The sequence below is a fragment of the Melanotaenia boesemani genome, chromosome 9 (genome assembly GCF_017639745.1).
Source record: "Melanotaenia boesemani isolate fMelBoe1 chromosome 9, fMelBoe1.pri, whole genome shotgun sequence".
Lineage (NCBI taxonomy): Eukaryota > Metazoa > Chordata > Actinopteri > Atheriniformes > Melanotaeniidae > Melanotaenia > Melanotaenia boesemani.
Window position 1 is genome coordinate 5,392,382 of NC_055690.1, and position 20,896 is coordinate 5,413,277.

The window sequence follows — 20,896 nt, forward strand, 5'->3', positions numbered from 1 at the left end:
AGGTTCTGTTAAGTCAAAACCAAGTGGACCTTCTGCTCTTTGGGGACCCTTTTGGGGGTGTCAGGCCCTCTAGGTTGGGAACCACTGCTCTTAACAATATTCGAACAATCATAAGGCTCAGATAGTTGAAAAAATGTTGTAATTAAAAATCTCTTCTAGAAGACCTAAGAGATCTCGAGGGTAGGATTAAATCAGATATGATTAAATAGATAACACTGAAGCCATTAAGAGTTTTAAAATAAACAAAACCTTAAAATCTCTTATAAAACTGAGAGGTTGCCATTAGAAGCCTTTAAAATCAGAGAAATGCTCCAATTGTGCTCAAAAGGGATACTTGTTGCTGTTTTTGGAATAAAAAATGAATGCTTTAAGCATGAATAACTTTGTTTCTGTCATTCATGAGAAAAAAAAAACACCTTAAAACTGGTAGAGTTACATTGACACAGCACACATTCTGCACACAAGGGGGAGGCTAGAGCTCAACTTTTTACCTTGTCCTCTGAATATGAAGCTCCTGTTGCCTCTCTGCCAGGTCATCTGTTCAAAGCCCGTCAGGGTGGTGTCCACACGGAGACACTGACCACTCTTCCAAACTCTGTAGGTGTCACTGGGGCAGATACGAGACACCAGGGGAACTAAAGATAAACACAGACACAGTTTGACTTGGTACTCGTACAGTTCAGTGTCTGTAAGAAGTAACACTAATGCAGCGTGCACACAGAAACATTTGATTTGTCTTTGATCGCAGCAGTTAGGAAGAAGTTAACATGACTCATTGTGACTGGTTGGTACCGGGCAGCTTTACTGACTCTAAGGATGCAAAGGCTGGACTCACCCCAGCTTGTAAACTCCCATTTCATCTCCACGTAGAAGTCTTGGGCCTGAACAGAGAGAAGATTGATGAAGAGGGGGATGCAGAGAGGAGGAGATAGGAAGTGATGGACTTAAAGATGAATAGACAGAGAGTGGAGATTATTAGGAGAAAAATGAAGAAGCAGGGGGAAAGCAATCAGGCTGCTCCAGTTTATATCCAAAAATGGAGGAACTGGCGCAGAGAGTTTGTGTGTGTGTGTTTGAATGAGTGTATAATATTATAATTAATGGACAGAGAGATGGAGAGGGCAATGATGTGGGTGAGAGCAGCAGCTGATGAAGGATGCTGTGGTGTGTTATGCTTACATGTGTGCTTTTAAAAGTGTGAGTGTTGTGTCTACCATGTGAGTGTATCATTATGTGTGTATGTGTGTGCATATTATAGAGCCAGCTGGAACAGAAAAACAGCGAGACAGACTGTGTGAAGGCAGTTCCCTGCATCTTTTCCACTGCTTTAAATACGATCTGCTGCTGCAAGATTCTAACCATCAATCTCCTGCACATCCTTGTACTGCGTCTCCCTTGTTGACTAGTAAACAAAGTTAGAAATACCATCAAAAGGGATATTTTATCCCAAAACAAACAAACATCTATGTTTCAAATGAAAGCTGTGCACAACCCTTCTTAATTTTCATTTGTAGTTTTTGCCTGAATGTCATTTAAGAACTTGTTTGTGTCTGTTTGTGGTCTTTGGGGTGTTTATGTGTATATGTGTGAGTGTGTGTGTGAAATCCCACTTGGCGTAGTCGCTCCAGAAGGACAGGAATGCCCGCCAGCCTCTTGGCAGTCCTCTGGTAGTCACGGTAACGAAGCACGAGACGCACCAGCTCCGGGTCTCTAGTACTCACTGCCTCCTGAAGAACTGAGAGAGAATGAGGGAGTGATGGACAGTAAAACAGAGACAAATGCTCAGGGATCATCTAAAATTTATAGGAGAGAGCAATTTGAGGGACAGTGAGAACTACTGAAACTGAAGCAGGCCAAAGGAAAAGCTGGATGGACCAATTACAGCAGCTCGCCCATCATCCATCTAAATGCCACTTTGCTTTTAATCTTCCAAGACGTTCTACACCGTAACACTTAAAGACCAACTTTCCCTCTTTTGTAATATGTGAGTCAACTGTAACCACATATATGCATGAAACAATAGAGAAAAACATAAGAATAATTCTGATAATAATTCTGATAGACCTACTAACAAGGTACCTTAAACATGCTAAATGGAATCAAAAGTGCATTTTTATATCGTGAAACCACTTAGAAAGATTAATTAAATTAATTACGATTTTAAACCTGAACAGAAGTTAAAAAAAGGAAAAAAAAGTACAAAACTTTAGGTTTAACCCTTTTAACCCTGGGCTTATTTTTTATGCCTCAAAGATTATATCTATATTGAAATGAAGGGCTTTTTGAATCCTTTTATAGTCATTGCAAAGGTAAGACTTGTGATATTTATTAAGATGTATGAATAACAGTTTATGTGGTTGTAAAGAATAAATATAAAAAGCACAAATGATAAAAGTGTTTCGAAATTGCCAGTCAGGCCCAGTTTGGTATTTTGGAACTCAGTGTCCCCCAACTGGGGGAACTTGGGTTTTTACTGTGCTATGTAATAGCATACAAAGGCTTCAAAATTTCTTTACCACTGAAAAGGTAAGTGAATAGGAGGTAAACTGACCTCCGCAAGCCGGTAAATTAAAAATTGAGCATAGATTTGAAATTTAAGCAGCACTGATGTATTTCTTTGGTTTGTATAACTCAAGAGTCATAAAAGAAAAAAGTGTGAATGCACTAAAAGACCTGCGTGTCCTTAAAACATACAAAATGAAATGAAATTTCATTTAAAAAAAGAAAAAAAAACTTTTAACTTCATTTAAAGCCTTTTAACTCTGACAATATCTAATTCATATAGCCATATACCATATTAATTAATTAAGTATTCTTCATTAAATTGTTAATTTCATTCAGTGAGCCATTAAAATTAGCAGGCGAATGTTACATCACACTCCAAGCCTGGTTCAGTTTCTCTATCGTTTTCATCATCGTAGTGAAGTTCAAATCATGCTGCATTCACTGAACCTCAGATTTGGGAAGTTGAAACTTTGCCTTTTTACTTTGTTACAAGGCCAACACCAAATTCACATTAACAGTTATATACTTAACTAAAAAGGAAATCTGATAACAAAATTCTACCAGTAGGAAATATGACTTGTAGTGACATCCTTTCATTTTTCCCAGTTAAAAAGCCCCTGAAAATGTAAAATACCCCAGGAAAATGTAGTCATGCTGCAGTTGTCAGTGTGTAGTGCACAACTATGACTTTTATAGGAAACCATTAGGGGGAAAAAAAAACAAAAAACTTCCTGCATCCTCACTGCATGATTCAGCGTCAAATGTTTGCAAATGAACATTTAAAATGTTTTGACTTTTTGAGTGAGTGAAGGTGTGGGGGTGGATCGATCATACTTCTTCTGTTGCAGCCAGCCACACAGGAAACATCGTTGTTTAGAGGAAAGAAATGATTTACTTGGATAAATTCAGAGGAAAATAAAAAGCTGAAAAGTAGGAAATATTGTGTCTATTAAAGGATAAAAGATTTTTTTAGACAATCTATTATCAAATAATTTTTTTCTGCTGGTTCAGAGGCTGGATAGCTGCAATAAGTATCCATCAAGGTCATTAAAGTTAATGAAATCTGATGAAAAAACGAAAATAAAAATTAAAAAAACATTCTCGTTAACTGAAATAAAAATAAGAACGAGTTTTTTAAAAAATGAAAACTAACTGAAACTGTATTGTGTGTTTACAAAACGAACTACAATGAAAGCAAAAATGTCCTTCGTTTTCGTTTTTTGTAAATTTATTTTATACACAAGGCCTCGGGGTTGATATTAAATTCTTCTTGTAGAAGAAGCAAGTGGTACAATATGTGGAAGAGAAAAACCACGAATCTGAAAGTTAATTTGAAAAGCTGCACGAGAAGGCTGACCAGGAGCACCTGGACCAGGTAGCCTCTCTGCCCTCCTCCCCGGAAAGAAAAGCTTCAGCCAGGCCCAGCAGCATGGGGAGGAATGTTAGTCACAGACACACTGTCAGTTTTACACACACACACACACACACACCCACACACACACACACACACACACACAGTCACACACACACACACACACACACACACACACACACACACACACGCACACGCAAACAGACCTACACACAGTATCACACAAAATCTTGAAAAACTTAATTTGAGAGGCTTAAATTTGTTTTTGTTTACAATGTTGGACAGCAGCTTATGTACATTTAGCATAGAAGGCAGTTTATTTGTACAGCACATTTCATGTACAGGACAATTCAAAGTGCTTTACGTAAAACAAAAGCATTACAGATATTTAGAAATAGTAAAAGGCAGCAGCACATAATCACAATAAAATCATAAATTACATTAAAATGATTAAAAGCAAGATGAGTTAAAAAGTTAACATGCAGATTTCGTGCATAGGTGCATGAGAAAAGAAATGTTTTTAACCTGGATTTAAAAATGTCTACATTTGGTGAAAGTTTAATCTCCACTGGCAGTTTGTTCCACTTGTTTGCTCTTTTTAGGAAGTCCTGTTAAAGACCATTACAGTAATCCAGCCTCCTGGAGATGAATGCATGGATGAGTTTCTCTTGGTCTTTCTGGAAAACTAAACTTTTAATTCTGAAATTAAAAGAAAAGCACATCAGCATCCAGCTGAGATACACCAGTATCTTAACCAGCTGCTGGTTCTGTGTTCTACCAAACACGTTCACTTTCAGTGTGTAAAATATTCACTGCTTTATCATGTCCAGTATAACATGTGAGGTCCTGTACTGTTAATCAGCTGCAGTGATTTGTACTAAAGCTGCTGCACCTTTAGTTCAATTCTTTATGTAGTTAATTATTAATTGTTTCAATGAATGAATTAAACCTCTGGTCTAGAGTTTGTTGGGTTGTTGAGGTTGTTCAAAATTAGTTCCTTTAGACTTCTGGCTGCCAAGGACTGTGAATTGTTTCTTGAATGGATTCATGTTATGTTGATGCATGTCTTTAGTATGTTGGTTATGTTGATTTTTAACCTAGCACACTATCTCAGAAGCAGCATTGCACACATTTTTTTTTACTTAAGGCTGCTATCTTTTGGGCTGTTGTGTTTGATTCTTGTCTTCTCCTGATACAGTTTTTTAAAAATTGAATCTTAAGTTTTTATTATACAGTGCTTATTCTGATTATTTTGAATTTTGCACCTGACAAAAAGGCCATTATTTCTGTTTATTGTTTGCTTCAGGTTTATTGTGGTGGTGTTTGTTTATGTTTGGGATGGCACAGGTGTTGAGGAAAGTGCATAGGCATGGAGATGACCATGATGATGCGTGGGGTGCTCGGATGACGGGAGGTCACACGGTTTTTACCGCTTCCATCACTTCTCTACTCCTTAACGTTTTTCCACTTCTCAATGCTTTTCCACGCGGCCTCTACTATACCTCCATACCTGTCATAACCTCTGGGCCATTCATTCTGTCGCTGTAGACCACCATCCTGGACTTCAGATAGTCATTCATTCGTTCAATAAATGGGAACGCACCCCAAACTTACCTTTCTGTCTGGATATTGTTTTAATGAAGGGCGCTATGACCAGGATGCCCTGCACCCAGAGCTACTAAAATGATAGGACCAGATAGTCGCTACATACCCTAATTTATAAAAAACTAACAAAAACTAAAACACTAAAACTAATAAAACCTAAACTAAAACTAAGCATTTTTAAAAAATGAAAACTAATAAAAACTAGAAAATTTGCTCTAAAAACGAATTAAAACTAACTGAATTTGAAAATAAAAAATCAAAACAAAATAAAAACTAAAACTAATAAAAAATCCAAAACTATTATAACCTTGGTATCCATGGCAACAAAGACATTACTTATCAGCAACAAAATTATGCTTTGTGTTTAGATCTTTGTTTCAGCTCTTCTCTTGAGTTGAGTTACACAAGATACACTGATTGAACTCTACAAAATCAAATTAAGGATAAAAATAACACACCAAATTCCACTCCAGATGAAGAAGAAATGAAGAGGATGGCGGGCGGGAGCAAGTCAGAGAGGAAAGCTGAGGAAATTAAAACCATTTCTCTAACCACTGTAATGGTAAATGTGATGTTGTTGATGGACAAAAGGATGTATGGAGCTGATTTTCAGAGAAGAATGAAAGCTGCTGATCATAATAAACAATTCCTCATATCCTCTACACAACAAAGTGAGGAAACAACAGAGTGTGTTCAGTCAGAGGCTTCTTCAAGTAGCTTCAAGACAAAGTCATTCCTGCCACATACATACAGACACCACATTGGTCCCCAGTTTATACATCAACAGCGCCACCATATTGGTTCTGGAAAGTTATCACCTTTCAATAGGACTGAACTGAAGAAAGACGCCTGGAACATGATCAGCAGGAATTACTTTTAATAGTAATGTGTTGTTGTTGTTTATTTATTCTACTTTGGACATTTGTTAGTCATATAATGTTGTTATCTAGCCTATATTGTTGATTATATTGAAATATTTAGCAGCATGGCATTGAAAGTTCTGGCTACAATCTGGACTACCTATGAAGTTACAGCATAGATTTTACTATGAAAGACAAATATCACTTACATTTTCATCCTTCAAAAAAAAAAAGTTAACAGGTGATGCAGTTATCATTTCTAACCCCTGTTATGACAAACTGCCAGTTGTCTCCACAATTATACTGTAATTATGCCCCACTATTGTAATTACTTATAATAATTAGCAAAGTAATTACAAAAGATAGTCCAGCTCACAAGCAACCAAAGTCTGCATTGCTTGTGCATACTCTAGATCAGTGGTTCACAACCTATTTTCCTTGAGGACCACCTTTGTGCAACTACCAAGAAGCCATGGACCCCGACCCCACCCCACCAACCTGATCAAAACCATTTCACAGACATGTTTCATTATTGAAATAAGGCAGGAAAAATGAAGGTTTCCAGCATGGACGTGAATTACTCCGCTACCATAGCTCGCTAGCTCACTGATCTCGTTAAACTATGTCACGGATGAGAATTACTTGGATGCACAAGAAGTTTTTTTTTATATATATATTTTTGTAAAGTAATTTTTTATTACCCTCATTTATTAACTTTTGGACCTGGTTTCAGAAGTTTGTGTTTTCAGTCTCCCACAACGCCAGCTCCATGTGAACGAAATGTCCAAATGATTAAAAACTTAAGCCTGTACTTGTCTCTGTGTGGACATGGCCTTAATTTTAATCACACTGTCTCTGAGCAGGCAAAGCCTTGAGGACCTCCTGTACTCTTTGAGGGACCCCCTTGGGATTCTCAGGTTGGGAATCACTGCTCTAGATTACCACATTCTAAGTTTCTTCCACACAAAAAACCCACACACTCACCGGTCCATCCATTGTGGTTCTCCTTGCTAACATCAGCGCCATGCTGCAGCAGAACCCTGGCACAGTCAAGGTGACCCAGAGTGACAGCCAGGTGGAGAGGAGTCCGACCACGGGGGTCCAGAGATTCTAAATCCGTCTGGATTGAAGAAGAGAGAGATGGAAGAAAATCTGAGCCAAAAAGCTGTGGACATGGGATGATAGAGATAACTGAAATAGGAAGGGAGGAATTTGAGATTATTGTTCTCACAAATGCAGAAAAAAGACCCAAATGACCAAGGATGGTGCTGCAGATGGAGGGAGAGGCTATGAGAGTCTAACTGATCTATTTCCACTCCAGGTAAATGTAGCAAAGGAAATGGCTCTATGGTAAAATAACATGAAAATATGAAAATTGTTGTGAGGAGTTGATGAATTGTAGTTGTTATGATTCATTCATTCATTTACAGTTGTGCAAATCAATGTCGAGCATGCAAAACAGATGAGTCAGTGGATGGTTATTTGCACCCTCCGCAAAGACCGTAAAATATCATTTATCATCACAACACGTCATTGATCGTAAAGAACATCCCAGAAGTGTTTAAAAAAATAAGCACGGCCATGATACATATTCATTTTATGAGTATATTACACCCCATGGAAAGTAGCATGTTTACAGCTGATTTATTGATTGACTGATTTATTGATTGACAATAGCGTGATGTCATAGCAACATGATGCCTTCCTTTAATTATAATGAAGAACGCGACACAGAAACAAAGGAGGAGAATGGTGGACAGGGGGGGTCTGGAAACAATCCGGCCTCAGAATTGGAATTTTGAAGCAGTTGCAGTTCAGTTTATGGAGGGACTTGTCGTATAAACCAAAAAGCAGACAGTTGCAGTGGTAAAGGTGGGATGTAACCAGGGTGTGGACCAGAATAGCAGGTGTAAAAGATGGATGCTGATGTGAGATGTGGCATAGGTGGAGTAAGCTGAGCAGGTGAAGTTATTTATATGAGACTGCCTGGACGACACCCAGACACCTTTGTGGACAGGTAGAACTGGATGTCATCTGAGGAGGTATATAATGAATAGGGAAGGCCCAAGAACTGAGCCTTAGGGTACACCAGAGGAGAGGGGTTAATTAACGCCACTTTTGCGTGCACAGGACCCCCGTCTGTGTCCACTCATCAGGGTGCTTTCTATTTTCATTTCATGTCTCTGCAGTGTGCACCTCCAAAAACAGCTTTTCCTTCCACACTGATCTTAGATCTACCATCCAATTAGGCAGACCTGCTAACGGCCACCATTATCCCAGACCTAAGCTGATCCAAGGCCAGTCCTGTCATTCACTTGGGGGCTTGGATTCTAATTAAGGATTTACTCTGAGGTGAGTGTTTAATATGTCAGAATCAGCACTTTAATTCTCTCTAGGAAGAAATGAGCCCATTTGGAAACATACTGTTTTCAATATGTTTTCTTATGAGGTGTTGATAATATTTAAAGCATGCAGAACTAATATAACAGGTCCATAAAAGTAAAGTGTGTGTTTGTGTGTGTGTGTGTGTGTGTCGGTGGGGGGGGGGGGGGGGGGGGGGGGGGGTCTTGAAAAAACAGACCAAAAATAGAAAGAGGAAGCTGAATATTATCTGTGCCTCACACTGACTGGAAACACAGAGACCCGGCAGTTATCAATCAGTTACTGCAGCCTTCTGTTTCTGTCATTTGAAAGGGAAATGAGGAAAACCACATGGGATACACACAAGCACGCATGGGTAAAAACAGAGGCACAAATGTTCACATGGAAAAGATACTCACATGCTCTTAAAATGTTTTAAGATGTTCTGGATTGAGTTATGTACAGCATAACTCAATAATGAGAACATGATACCATGACGTCATTGTGTGTTCATGGATGTCTATCTCCAAATCACTGGTAAACTGTTCTCTATTCAGTTTTTTTTTTTCTTTTTGCTCTATTCAGTTTCTAACCAAGCCAAGCAGAAGAGAATAGGAAGAGACTGACACAAGTCTCAAGGGCTGAGAAATTTCTGTTGACTGTCAGCAACACTAACAAGATTAAAGACTACGAAAGGTGGAGTGAAAACTAAAATAAAACAAACAGAAAGGAATCCTGCAATGGATGGTTAAGAAACTGCAAAGGGAATAGCAGTGGGAAAGAACAGAAGGATGAGAATTAGAAGAAGGAGACAACAACATGAGGACATCCCTCAGGAGCTGTGCTGGTTGGGGAATTAATGGAAGGATTGAAGGGTGGAGCGTTGTGGCAATACCAGCAACATAATCCAGCAGTCAGCTTGTTTGTGTTCATAGTCCAGGTGTAACATGCAAATGCAGGCACTTTTAGCGCTGTGTGCATGTTTTACATGAATTTTCCCTCAAAGGAGGATACACATCACCTGTGCTTATCCAGGATAAATGTAAACAACAGCTTCAGTCACAAAAAGGAAGAGTCTACGGTTCTAAAGAACAAGACAAACTAAGATGCATGTAAAACCTTTCATCATCATGTTATTATAAGCTTTTTTTTGTGCTCAGTTTCATTAAGTCTGGGTGGAAGCACTGAGAGCGAGTGAGTGAAATGTGCCAAAGAGATGGCGTGAAAGAGAGGCGCAAATAAGACAGAGGACTAACAATAACGGTTAGGTGGAAGGAGACAGAAACAGGCAGGAAAGTCAAGACAGCTGGGAGGCTACAGAGAAATGGAAGGTTTTAAGGAGATAGGTCAGAGAGCACAGGATGCTTCCAGAAATCAGTTTAGAAAACATCCAGCTGAAGATGACAGGAAAACAACAGAGCAATTCACTCAGCAGCTGCTTTAAGTTGCTGCTTCCTCTCCTTAACTAGACATGATTTATCGTTAATAATCATGTAAATAAAGTCTAAAGTGTCTTGTTAAAAAGCATGATTAAACAAGCAAGAATATTTAGAGTATCTTCTTGGCACATTTTTACCTGTACTACCTCTCTACAATGCAGTATAGCAATAAGAATGGGGTATTATTCAAAGAATTAACTTACCTGCAATTAGTAGGAATGGATGCAGATTGAATTCATTGAGTAGAAACTAACCTTAGTCTTTTTTGAACAATGTTAGAAAATCATAAACAGCTCCCTACGGAGTTTCTTGGCCCAATCACAGTTAGTCTTAGACTAGCTGATGTCAAAGATAAAGTGACAGTATAGATTGATCCTTCAGCCCATCTCTCCGTTCTCGGCTCCACTTTATTATGATTTGTTACCAATGCTGGCGTTAACCTCCTAACACCTGTCAAATCTTCGGAGCAACATGAGTCAGCTTGTGAGGAATTTGTTGTTTGTGAGGAATTTTTTGGGGAGATTTATCAGCAAACAGCATCAGTCTCAAACTGTAGACTCAGTGATTTGCTGTGGTTCATTGGTTCGGTGGCATGAGATGCTGGCCGGACGGAGAGTGATCAGAGAAATACGCTTTGATTTTATGGGGGTTCTGATGAAGTTAATTAAAGTTTATGACTCTACAAACTTGATTAATAGGTAAATGAGATCAAATTTACTTGTGCAACTGATATTTACAAAGAATTTCATCAGGGTTAACCACACACATAAAAGATTAGTGGGCTACCTATATTGGCTACCTTTGAGTTATCTAGATATTATTGTCTTGGGTTTTTGGGTTAACTTTACATTTAAAAAGTAACATGTTGGAGTATTCATATTTCTTTTTAATGTAACTACAAAATGTCACTCATTACTTTTCAGTATTTGTTATTGCTATTGATGCAATGTGCAGCTAACTCAGCTAGCCGTAGGGCTGTGTTTATGTCGTGGAAGTTTTAGTTTTTTTAGTTTATTAAGTTTATTTTTCAAACTTAATGAAACAAAACAAAGCTGAAAATGGAAGAAAAAAGCAGAAAAAACAAGAAATTTTATTTCAGTTACTATTTCTGTTTCAATATTATTTATATCAGATATATATATATATATCAGTTTTTGTTAAAGTCAGATTGATGATTACCAAAAACAATGAATTTTGTTTTGCTTTCATTCTGTCAATTCATTTTCATCAAAACATCTTTTCAGCATCGTCAGTTCCCTTTCCATGAGCTGCAAGTTCTCCCTACAACAAAATTAATGACTGTCATCAACATGGTTTTCAGATTTTTGTTAATTCACATAAATTATTTATGTATAAAACAGACAGAAATAGCACCAACACTGACCCCTGGGGGACCCCATAAATAAAATTGAGAATATTAGATTTTTTGGATCTTGTCATTGCACACATTGTTTTCTGCCTTTTAAATAACTGCTTGTCCAGCTGTGTGCTGGTCCGCCTCGCCTTACCTACTAATTTTATTATCAGCAGTTCATGGTTTACAGTATCAAAAGTTCTTTTTTATTTTCTTTTTTTTTTTTTTTGTTTAAAATGCTCTATTGCCTATGCCATCTTTTATGTTGCTGTTGTTATCGTTTTAGCTAAATCTATTAGCGCCTGAGCCGTTGCCCTGTATCTTCAGAAATCATATTGCTGGTTGTGCAGCAGGCTATGTTTTGTAATAAAATCCTCTAATTTTGAAAGAAATATATCTTCCAATTTTTTTTATAACTGATAGTAATCAAATAGGTCTATAATTTGAAAATGCATGTTTGTCACCTGATTTATAAATTGATATAATTTTAGCTAATTTCATTTAACTTGGAAATAAACAGGCTATTAGGAAGTTCCTTTGAAGTTTCAAGTTTGTGGGTGAAAAAGACTAGAACATCATAAGAACATCATAATAGTAAAAAGAACAAAGAACAGAAGTTATATGGATTTGATCAGCTGGTCCCTAAATGCAATCGACCAAATTTATTCGAACCGGAAAACAGGCGTAGGGGAGCCTGCTTGCCCTGGCGGAACGTTTTCGGCTGGATATGTGATGGATTCCTGGGGAGTGTGGAAAGTCATGTGTCTGTCGATCCTTTCTGTTGAGGATGCTGAAGACATCTATACATTCGGATTCATGATAACTGGGTTTCTGCTGTTTGGAGCGGGCGGTTTCCTGGCATATCGCAAAATTCGGACACTGTCGGCAGTCACTGGCAAGCTGCCGGATTTCTGTGCTGGTGTGTGTCGAGCTATGAACAATCAGGCTGTGGCGGTACAGGATCTGAATCGTAAACTGGAGGCTATGCAAGTTCTGGATGGCAAACTGGTTGCGATTTCTGAGCTTGTACGTAAGATGGTCACCAACTTGGAGAAGTTGTCGGCTCGGCTGGATGGAAATTGACCCACAAATTCGGATGATTGGAGTCGCCAGTGGGACCACTGAGAGACTCAAGGCAGACGAAACAGCTCTGGCCTGAACCAAAACAAATGCTGTTATCAAATTCGGCTCCCTGTACTGGCCTTGGATGGCTGGTTTAAAGTTCCCTGGAATGTTTTGTTGACGGATGCTCAGTCCCCCCATCCTACCCCCACCCTCCTCACGGACGATGGACTTTAACCTGGATCAGCTCCCAAGGATGCCCACTATCATCAGGCGGCAGAGACTGTGAGGGAGAACTGGGACAGAGTTCATATGCTCACTTCTACGCACACACACGCTCCACACTCAAGTACACCACTACAGATACACCTCCCCGTTATTCACTGCCTGGGCTGTCCTTCCCACCTCCCTCCACTCCCGGCCAGTGGGTTGATTGGACGCGCTCAGAGAATGCAGCTGCGTCTGCACTTGCTGTGATGGGAGACCCCTCTCCTCCCCCGCCACGTGTTTCTGATGTTGTGATTGTCTGAGTTATGTTCTTTATGTACTGAGGAGTGTTTTTTGTATCTCAATAATGGGCCCTTAGGCCCAGTGTGGAGATGCCTTTTTTTTTTTATCCTCTCCAGCTACATCTTACTCCCCTAATGTTACCTTTCACCTATATCTAAGACAAGGAGCGCTGTAGAAACGGCTGCTCCGTCAGTCTGCCTGTTCCTGTTGTGTTATATGTTGTTTTGTCTAGTCTTGGATGGGTTGTACTGAAAACATGAATTTCCCTGCAAGGGATTAATAAAGTATTTCTGATTCTGATTCTGATGAAGTTATAAAATGTGTCCATCAGCAGTACAGAAGCACTGGGGGGCACTTAGAAGCTAGCACAAGCTATGAGGAGAAGTTAGCTAGCTGAGCTAAGTGGCCCCGCTAGCTTCCGCTGGTATGCTGCTGTGCTAAAGCTACATACTTACATCCCTATTCAGTGAATAAAGAAAAAAGGTGTTGATGATAACAATTATAGAAAATAACAAGAACTGCTGGAATGTGAGTGAGACATTTAAAAAAAAATCGAATAGACAAAGTTAACTTTACAAATCCAGCATATGTACTGTTTCTGCTGTAAACTGGATTTACTTAAGTCACTTAAGTTAACCAAGAACTCATATCCTCCCAGCACTGCAGGGTGACCTGCTGACATATTGACATACTTACTCATTCAGATGTGAACAATGTTTGGCTGAAAAAAGACACACACACACACACACACACACACACACACACACACACACACACACACACACACACACACTTTGAGTAAAACCATAATGAAGAACTCTTCCCCTCCCCCATTAACAAAATATAAACTCTCAGGAGAAAATAATGTCGTTTACAACAAATGGGCCGTGCACTCTGCTTTTATGATTCTCTCATATAGACAAACACATGCAGGGCAGTCACACTAGCTTGTGTGGGTCTGTAGTAACAGTGGGGACATTATGTCATTCCTGCTCATCTTTTTGCTTCCAGTTATTGCTCATGACTGGAAGCAAAAAGTAAAAGTATTTTTGTGGTCAGTTTAGTTTGTCATGAAGGGTGTGCATCAGCTGCCTGCAATGTGTATTGGAGAGTGTTTCTGCTTCTATATTAAAAGGGAAATTAGTGGCTTCACAAGATAAACGCAAAACTGGAAAACAACTGAGTTATGAACTCTACCCTAGACTGAAAGGGAAGTGTTTATTATATCTAGTGTATGAAAAGTAAATCAAACACTTAGGCCGATCACAGGGCACATTATAAGTTGCTACATAAAGATAAGACATTGCAAATAATATTAACTCAGAGTTCTGCCTCAATGAGTTATTGCAGGGAGGCAGCTTGCGCTGCAGACCTCTCACTACAAGTATATCAACTTGCTATAGCAGGTGAAACTGATTTAATTTTTTTTTTCCTGAAAGCTGAGGCAGAATGCATAGCAAGCACCCTAGTTACTAGCTCAGCTGAATACAGAATTTTTTGTTTCCCATCAGTAAGACTGGTTTTCTTGCAAAAGTAAAAGCCTCAAATTCACTAAATAAATTAGTATGTTGTGGCAAAATATATATAATCTAACAAATAAGCCCAATAATTTTCTTTTAAAAAGTGATCTTCTCTGTCAGATATTTGTTTAGTTTGGCCCAATCTTAATCCTCCACAACTCTGAAACTTGGCTCTTTTTCTTCAGTTTGCAGTGGTATGGTGAACCTTCTCATTTAGAGATCAAGGAGTCGTGGTCATCTAGCATTAAAAATGCCCCAGTATAAGGAGCAGATGGCTTTACTCTTTGATCCATAAAAGAAAAGAGGCATATTACCTCTGCAAAATGGAGGGGTAGGACCAAGTTACATGGCCAATAGGAGAAAATTGGGTTTGGGCTGTTTATTAAATATTCTCAGCCACAAAAAGTCTGTGTAATAACAGAAGCAGTTGCAATATGGTCTGGGTCACAACACCTTGTACTGACATGGACTATGTTAAGTCATTTACAGAAGTGACACAATGTAAAAATCCAAAGTGTAGTGTTTGCTCATACTGCTTAAAGTGTCTTATTTTATACACTAAAAACGTTGTCCCCGTCAGAGTAGCTGTTAGCATGGCTTATTTGATTCTCCAAACTGAGATTGGTCTGACAGTGATGCACTACATGGACTATTCATATATATATATATATATATGTGTGTGTGTGTGTGTGTGTGTGTGTGTGTGTGTGTGTGTGTGTGTGTGTGTGTGTGTGTGTGTGTGTGTGTGTGTGTATATAAAATATTAGCACCTTTTGAAAGACTTCTGTGTGAACTTTGCCTTAGCTCTTTTTTTCTTTCTTTTCATCCTAACAATTTCATTTATTTAATTATTCAACCTTTTTTTCAACCCTTTTGTTGCTTTTCTACTTTATTCTTTTCATGAAAATCAAAAGCAACCCTTTATATTTAAATTCCATCTTTACTCCTCTCTCTTTAATTTGTTCCTGTCGTCCCTCCCTGGTGGAGGCTGCATTATTGATAGGCATCTCTATCTGTGGCATCTGCTCCTTCTCTCACTCCCCTTCTTTTCTTCGTTCCATCCCTCCTCTCCCTCGCTCAGCATGTGCTTGGCCTGATGCAGCTTGGCAGGTACTTAGGCCAACATCAATCTTTTATACAAACACTACAGACACACATACACACAATTGTGCTCATACACACATGGCAGCTTCTGCAAAACATTTGTGCATGGGGTGCATGAGAGGAGAGGGAGGCCATAAGAGGCTGGGTTGTAAAAATAACTTTTCCTCCCCATGCCTTCATTCTTGCCTCTGCAATTCTCTTTCAGAAGAGACTTTGACAGAAGCTGAGGTGCCATGAAATCCTGATCCATTTTCACTGTGACAACATTTCCAAAATATAAGGACAACACAAAACCTGCGACACAGATGACAGAGTTAGCAGAACAAATGGCGATGATAACCTCGCGGAAGAGGAAAAACCTCTTAAAAAGTCTGAAACTGATATTCGTCTTAACACAAGCCGCAGTGCTTTTTAACTTGTAGAGAAGCGTTCAAGGCCAGTTAATTCAAACAGTGGAAAAAAGACAGAATCATCTAGTGAAAATAGTGTCCTACATTCCAGCATATTTAATCTTTTTTTCCTCTCTGCACTTTGTTTACTGTCAGAGCCAATTTCAACAGATTTTTCTGCAGATAGAATGATGAAAAAGGAATCATAAAAAACAGATGGGGTAGGCTGCAGATTGACCTGTCAAAACAGTAGCAAAAGGCGAAAGCTGACGCCTCTGCAAAGGTGCTGACACCTGTTTAAAGCACTGAGCTGATACACCTCATCAAACAACAGAAAACTGACAGGAGATTGAGCACCAGAGAGAGCCGACTCAAAGAATATGTTGTTTAGAACAAGGGAGGTGGTACATCTACTATAAATAAAGTTAATCACATAATAAAGCTAACTGGAATGAAACACCACAGCTGTCGCCCACTTTTGTGTGTGTGTGTGTGTGTGTGTGTGTGTGTGTGTGTGTGTGCGTGTGTGTGTGTGTGTGTGTGTGTGTGTGTGTATGTGTGTGTGTGTGTGAATGCATGAATATTATGTAAAAACCTCTAGTAAATCCAGACATCTGCAGTAAGTTTGGGCTGATAATGAAATAATGAAATCAAAGGGGTATCTTTGTGTAGGACATTCGGCATTTTCTTGTCAAGTCCCAGTGCTTCCTTATGCTTAAATGGATGTTAACAACACAATTAGCATTTCACCTTGAAAACAAGGGGGAAGCAGCTCAGCAAATCCATACATTTAGAAATGTCAGAGTATTGATTTGGTTTCATTTTTCATTTTCACCAAGTCTGAAAGCTGCTTGATTGCTTAAGCACATATACGCCAATGTCAAATACAAGAGCTGTATCTGGATGATTGAAAGTTAGCAAACAATGCGACAAGTATTTAAAAGGCTGCAGCTAAGTTGATATTTGCACCATAAACAGTATAACACAAAAGGTTATCAGTTTTCTAGTCATGATTTTTAAGTTCGGTTGAAAATTAGAAATCAGTGATGCAGGAGGATTGTGTTTTACCCCACTCCTTACACTGGAACATTAAAATTGAGTGCATCACTTTTTATGTTTAGGGAATTTATGTTTATTTTGAGGGTAGAGTTGGTGAAGTTGCTCAACTTTCCAGGGGAAAATCCAACCTCTGACAGTTCTCTTATCCTACTGGGTACTTGGATATTCTAACTTCTGAGTTCAATCATGCTGCTTTCCAAAACGGCTGCATTAAAGAGTTGTTGGAAATACACTTCCTGAGGCAAATGAGGTTTCAGGGACTCAAGCCCGTGTCCCCACACCCGTCTTTAAGATGAATGAGTAGAACAAAATACAATTATTTGCAGGACAAGACAACAAAAGTCATCAACATGCATTGTCACAGATAAAAAGATAAAATAAGGGTGATTATATGAGGCATATAGGCATCCCTAATAAAACACTGGTGTGTGTAGGAAAAGACAGATGTAACTGTACACAACAGATGTAGTAGACTCTGAAGGAAACTACCACTTTGGAGACGCCCCAAAGTTTGAAAATGTGTTTAAAATGTCTCCAATAAGGCAACCACACATCAATTCATCTAATTCAGGGTTGGGACGACATATCGACAACCTTCCCAGACAGCTGCAACAGAGGTCTCAAGATGTCCTCCTGGGAGCTTTTTCATTGACAAGTGAGCGAGGACATCGACTGACTAACGACCGCGCCTTGAGGCTTAAATCTTTTTCTCACTATGGTTCCGTACAGAAAAAATATTGTTGCAGCTGAAGCAACCTGCCATTGTGAGATATTTGAATTATTCCACCTTAATGAGATTTTAATGGATGTTGATGTTGCTCAAACACATCGATAAGCATGTAATGTAGCAGATTGTGGCACATGTGGAAAAAGATGATTACCGGGCTTAGGTGCTGCTTAAAGTTGCTCCCAGCTTATGTGAGGACATGTGCATCCACGCTGAGCAGCAGTTGATGATGAAAGATTGGAACAACAGCACAATAAAGCCAAATACTGAGGTTGAAAAGTTCAGGAGTACATCATCGGCTACTCAATGACAACACCTTGCACCAAAACTAGAAATATTTGAGGAGAGAAATGAATAAACGAAGCCCTGCCTGAATGGCTGAATAATAATGGCGGCTTATATTCTTGGAAATCTGCAGTTTGGACTTTTTTACAACAAGGAAAGTGTGATGGATGCTTGAGTTAATGACTGATGGCAGGCACTTGAAAAGGAAGATAAGGAAAACCTAATACAGTAGGTGTATGTGAGCTGGGGATGGTGAAAAGAGAAGAAAGAGGAAGCTGCTTGAAGGCAGCTGCAGGTGGATAGCAGATGGTGGGTGCACACATTCAAGCCTGGTGAAGGCAATGAACCCACGAGCCTAAATTTATGGCTCCGTTCCCTCAAGCCAGCGGCCCAGCATACGATTTTATAATGCTGATCTAACATTAGCTCCTTGCTGAAGGCATCATATTCAAGCCATGCCCTGAGTGGAGGGGAGGAGAGAGAGAGCTGAGGTCAGACACAGACAAAGACAAGAAACAGTGCTGGAGAAAAGTTTTTGTCATTTCCTGCCTTTGTCCAGAGAGAGACCATCACTCCCCACACGGTCCTGTTTTTTATCAATTACACTGTCCTGTCATGTCTGTGTGCAACCAGACAGACTCTGTTTATGGTCTAAGTCTACCACTATTTCCTCCCTCCTTTTCTTTTTTCCACATTCTATCTTCACTCCCATCAGTTCTGTGGTTTGGCCTCCACTCCTTGTTTCATTTACGGTAATCAATTTTAGCTTTATGTTTCACAAAAGTAGAAACCTTTTCTTGTATTTACTTGCACCCTGCTAAAAAATTAATCTCAGGATCTGTAATTCCCTCTGTTATCCCACTACGGCTTGCTTTTCTTCTTTCTATTTGGTCATTTCTATGTCAACACACAAGCATCTTCCTGTCATGGAATATCATGGAAAAATCCATATAATTTCATAGAAAATTTTTGTACAACATGCATTAAAAACTGACACAACAGCCAGTTTTTACACCGTTGCAATGAAACACAATCAGAAACACTACTGGATATTTGCGGCATCCAAATAGTGAAATAAAACTGAAAAGGAATCTCATTATTTCTTGTAATGTCACAGCCTTATCAAAGGACAATACGCTGCAATAATATATTGATGAAACTAATGTGTCTCTCTTCTGCAGCTATATTCCCCCTCTGTTTTTGTGTCAGGGCTGTTCCCAGCAGAAATCTTTCTCTGTTGTCAGCCCCTCTAGAAGTGGGTTACAATCTCACTTTAGTTTAAGTATGCCAAGTTAGGGAATGTTCCTTCTGTTACCCATTGGATCATATATAACATAAGCTCACAATCCCAATAATACCCAATGAACTCAACCTGGACATTACACATTCCCCTGGCTCTAACATTACCCTGAGGTTTAAAACACAACTCTGGATAACAGACAAAAAACAAAAAAAAACAACATGACAATGCTGAATACAGCTTAACTAAAAACCCAGAGAGAAAACAGAAGTAAAAAGATTTCTATTGAACCCTTCTGGTGATATCAGTGGGAAAATTATTATTGCATGGCCTTGTATTACAAAAATCTGGCCACAGATCACTCTCGCATTGGAATGAAATAATTGAGTTGTAGCCTCGTGTTAGTATTACACGGGAACATGATAACTCAACTAAAGCCACAAGGTAGGAATTCTGTATTCTGCTTTGTGAAAGTCACAATGTTGGGCAAGAACCCACGAGGCACAGCTACATTTTGATGTAATCTCATTTTAATTTAATTTTGAGATGAATTATAATTATACCATGCAATTTCTATATTAAGCACAGAGTTTCTAATTAGCAAGAGAAACTTCATCTGGCCATTTCAAGCATGGTTTGAAACCCAAACAGCAGGGAAAATGAGCAAGCCGACGACTTCATCAAGGAGAAGTCGGAAGGACCTGGGAGACTGAATGGTTACAGGTGGATGCATGCAACTTACCCCCATGTCTTTTCAATACTTATTTTTTTAAATTAATTATCTTATCATTTTATTTCCATGTAACAGTAATCTGTGACCACGTCTTAGTGATATTTGATGGCATAAGAGGAATTTTCCTACAAAATTAAAAAAAAATCAAGAAAGATTTCACATAAAATAGAAGTTTTGTTGTAATAATCTTGTGTGACATGAAAGACTGAAGTATTTTCTGTTGTGCTGCCCAGTCTCCTGTTTTGTTGTGGTCCTCAGGTGCAAAGCAAGAACATAAGAAAATGGCTAAATAATGTTCAGTGTTTAGAGTCATTTTTACAAACTATTTCATACTATGTTGAGGTGATAAACAGAACGTTATGCTGGTGTTGACTGCTTTCAGCTTACTTTTATTAAAACTACTGAGTTCACCACATCACAATTTTTTTGTTCTGACAAAATCCCCACTAGCCCTGTATGTTGTCTCTCATTTGATCGACCTAGCTGGATGTCATCACAGTAGGTCAGCTAGAAATGTGGGTTGGTGGCCTTCATTTTTATGGTTTCTTTTTTTTTTCAAATCTAAACATGGAAATCCAAGTCTGGGTCAATACATGTCATACAGCGTCCTGGTTATGTGCAACAGGGAGGCCAACTAGGCCTTGGACAGATGGAGCAAGTTCATTTTGCTGACCTGATTTACTCAAGCAGGTATTTTAGGTCCACAAAAAAAAATTGAACAGTTTATATTTTTACTGTTATTTCCTTGTTTTTCTGTATTGTAGTTAATTT

At 38.9% G+C, this 20,896-nt stretch overlaps 1 protein-coding gene across 3 annotated transcripts in view; it reads right to left on the reverse strand.

The window, feature by feature from the left end:
* Positions 1-20,896, reverse strand: part of ankrd13b (ankyrin repeat domain 13B) — a 45,534-nt gene that overhangs the window by 18,903 nt on the left and 5,735 nt on the right. For all 3 annotated transcript variants that reach the window (XM_041993937.1, XM_041993938.1, XM_041993936.1), the window contains 4 exons: positions 7,327-7,462; positions 1,611-1,735; positions 836-881; positions 492-635 (listed from right to left, as the gene is read on the reverse strand). In XM_041993937.1, coding sequence (XP_041849871.1) covers positions 492-635; positions 836-881; positions 1,611-1,735; positions 7,327-7,462 — 451 coding nt within the window. The remainder of the gene's footprint in view (positions 1-491; positions 636-835; positions 882-1,610; positions 1,736-7,326; positions 7,463-20,896) is intronic.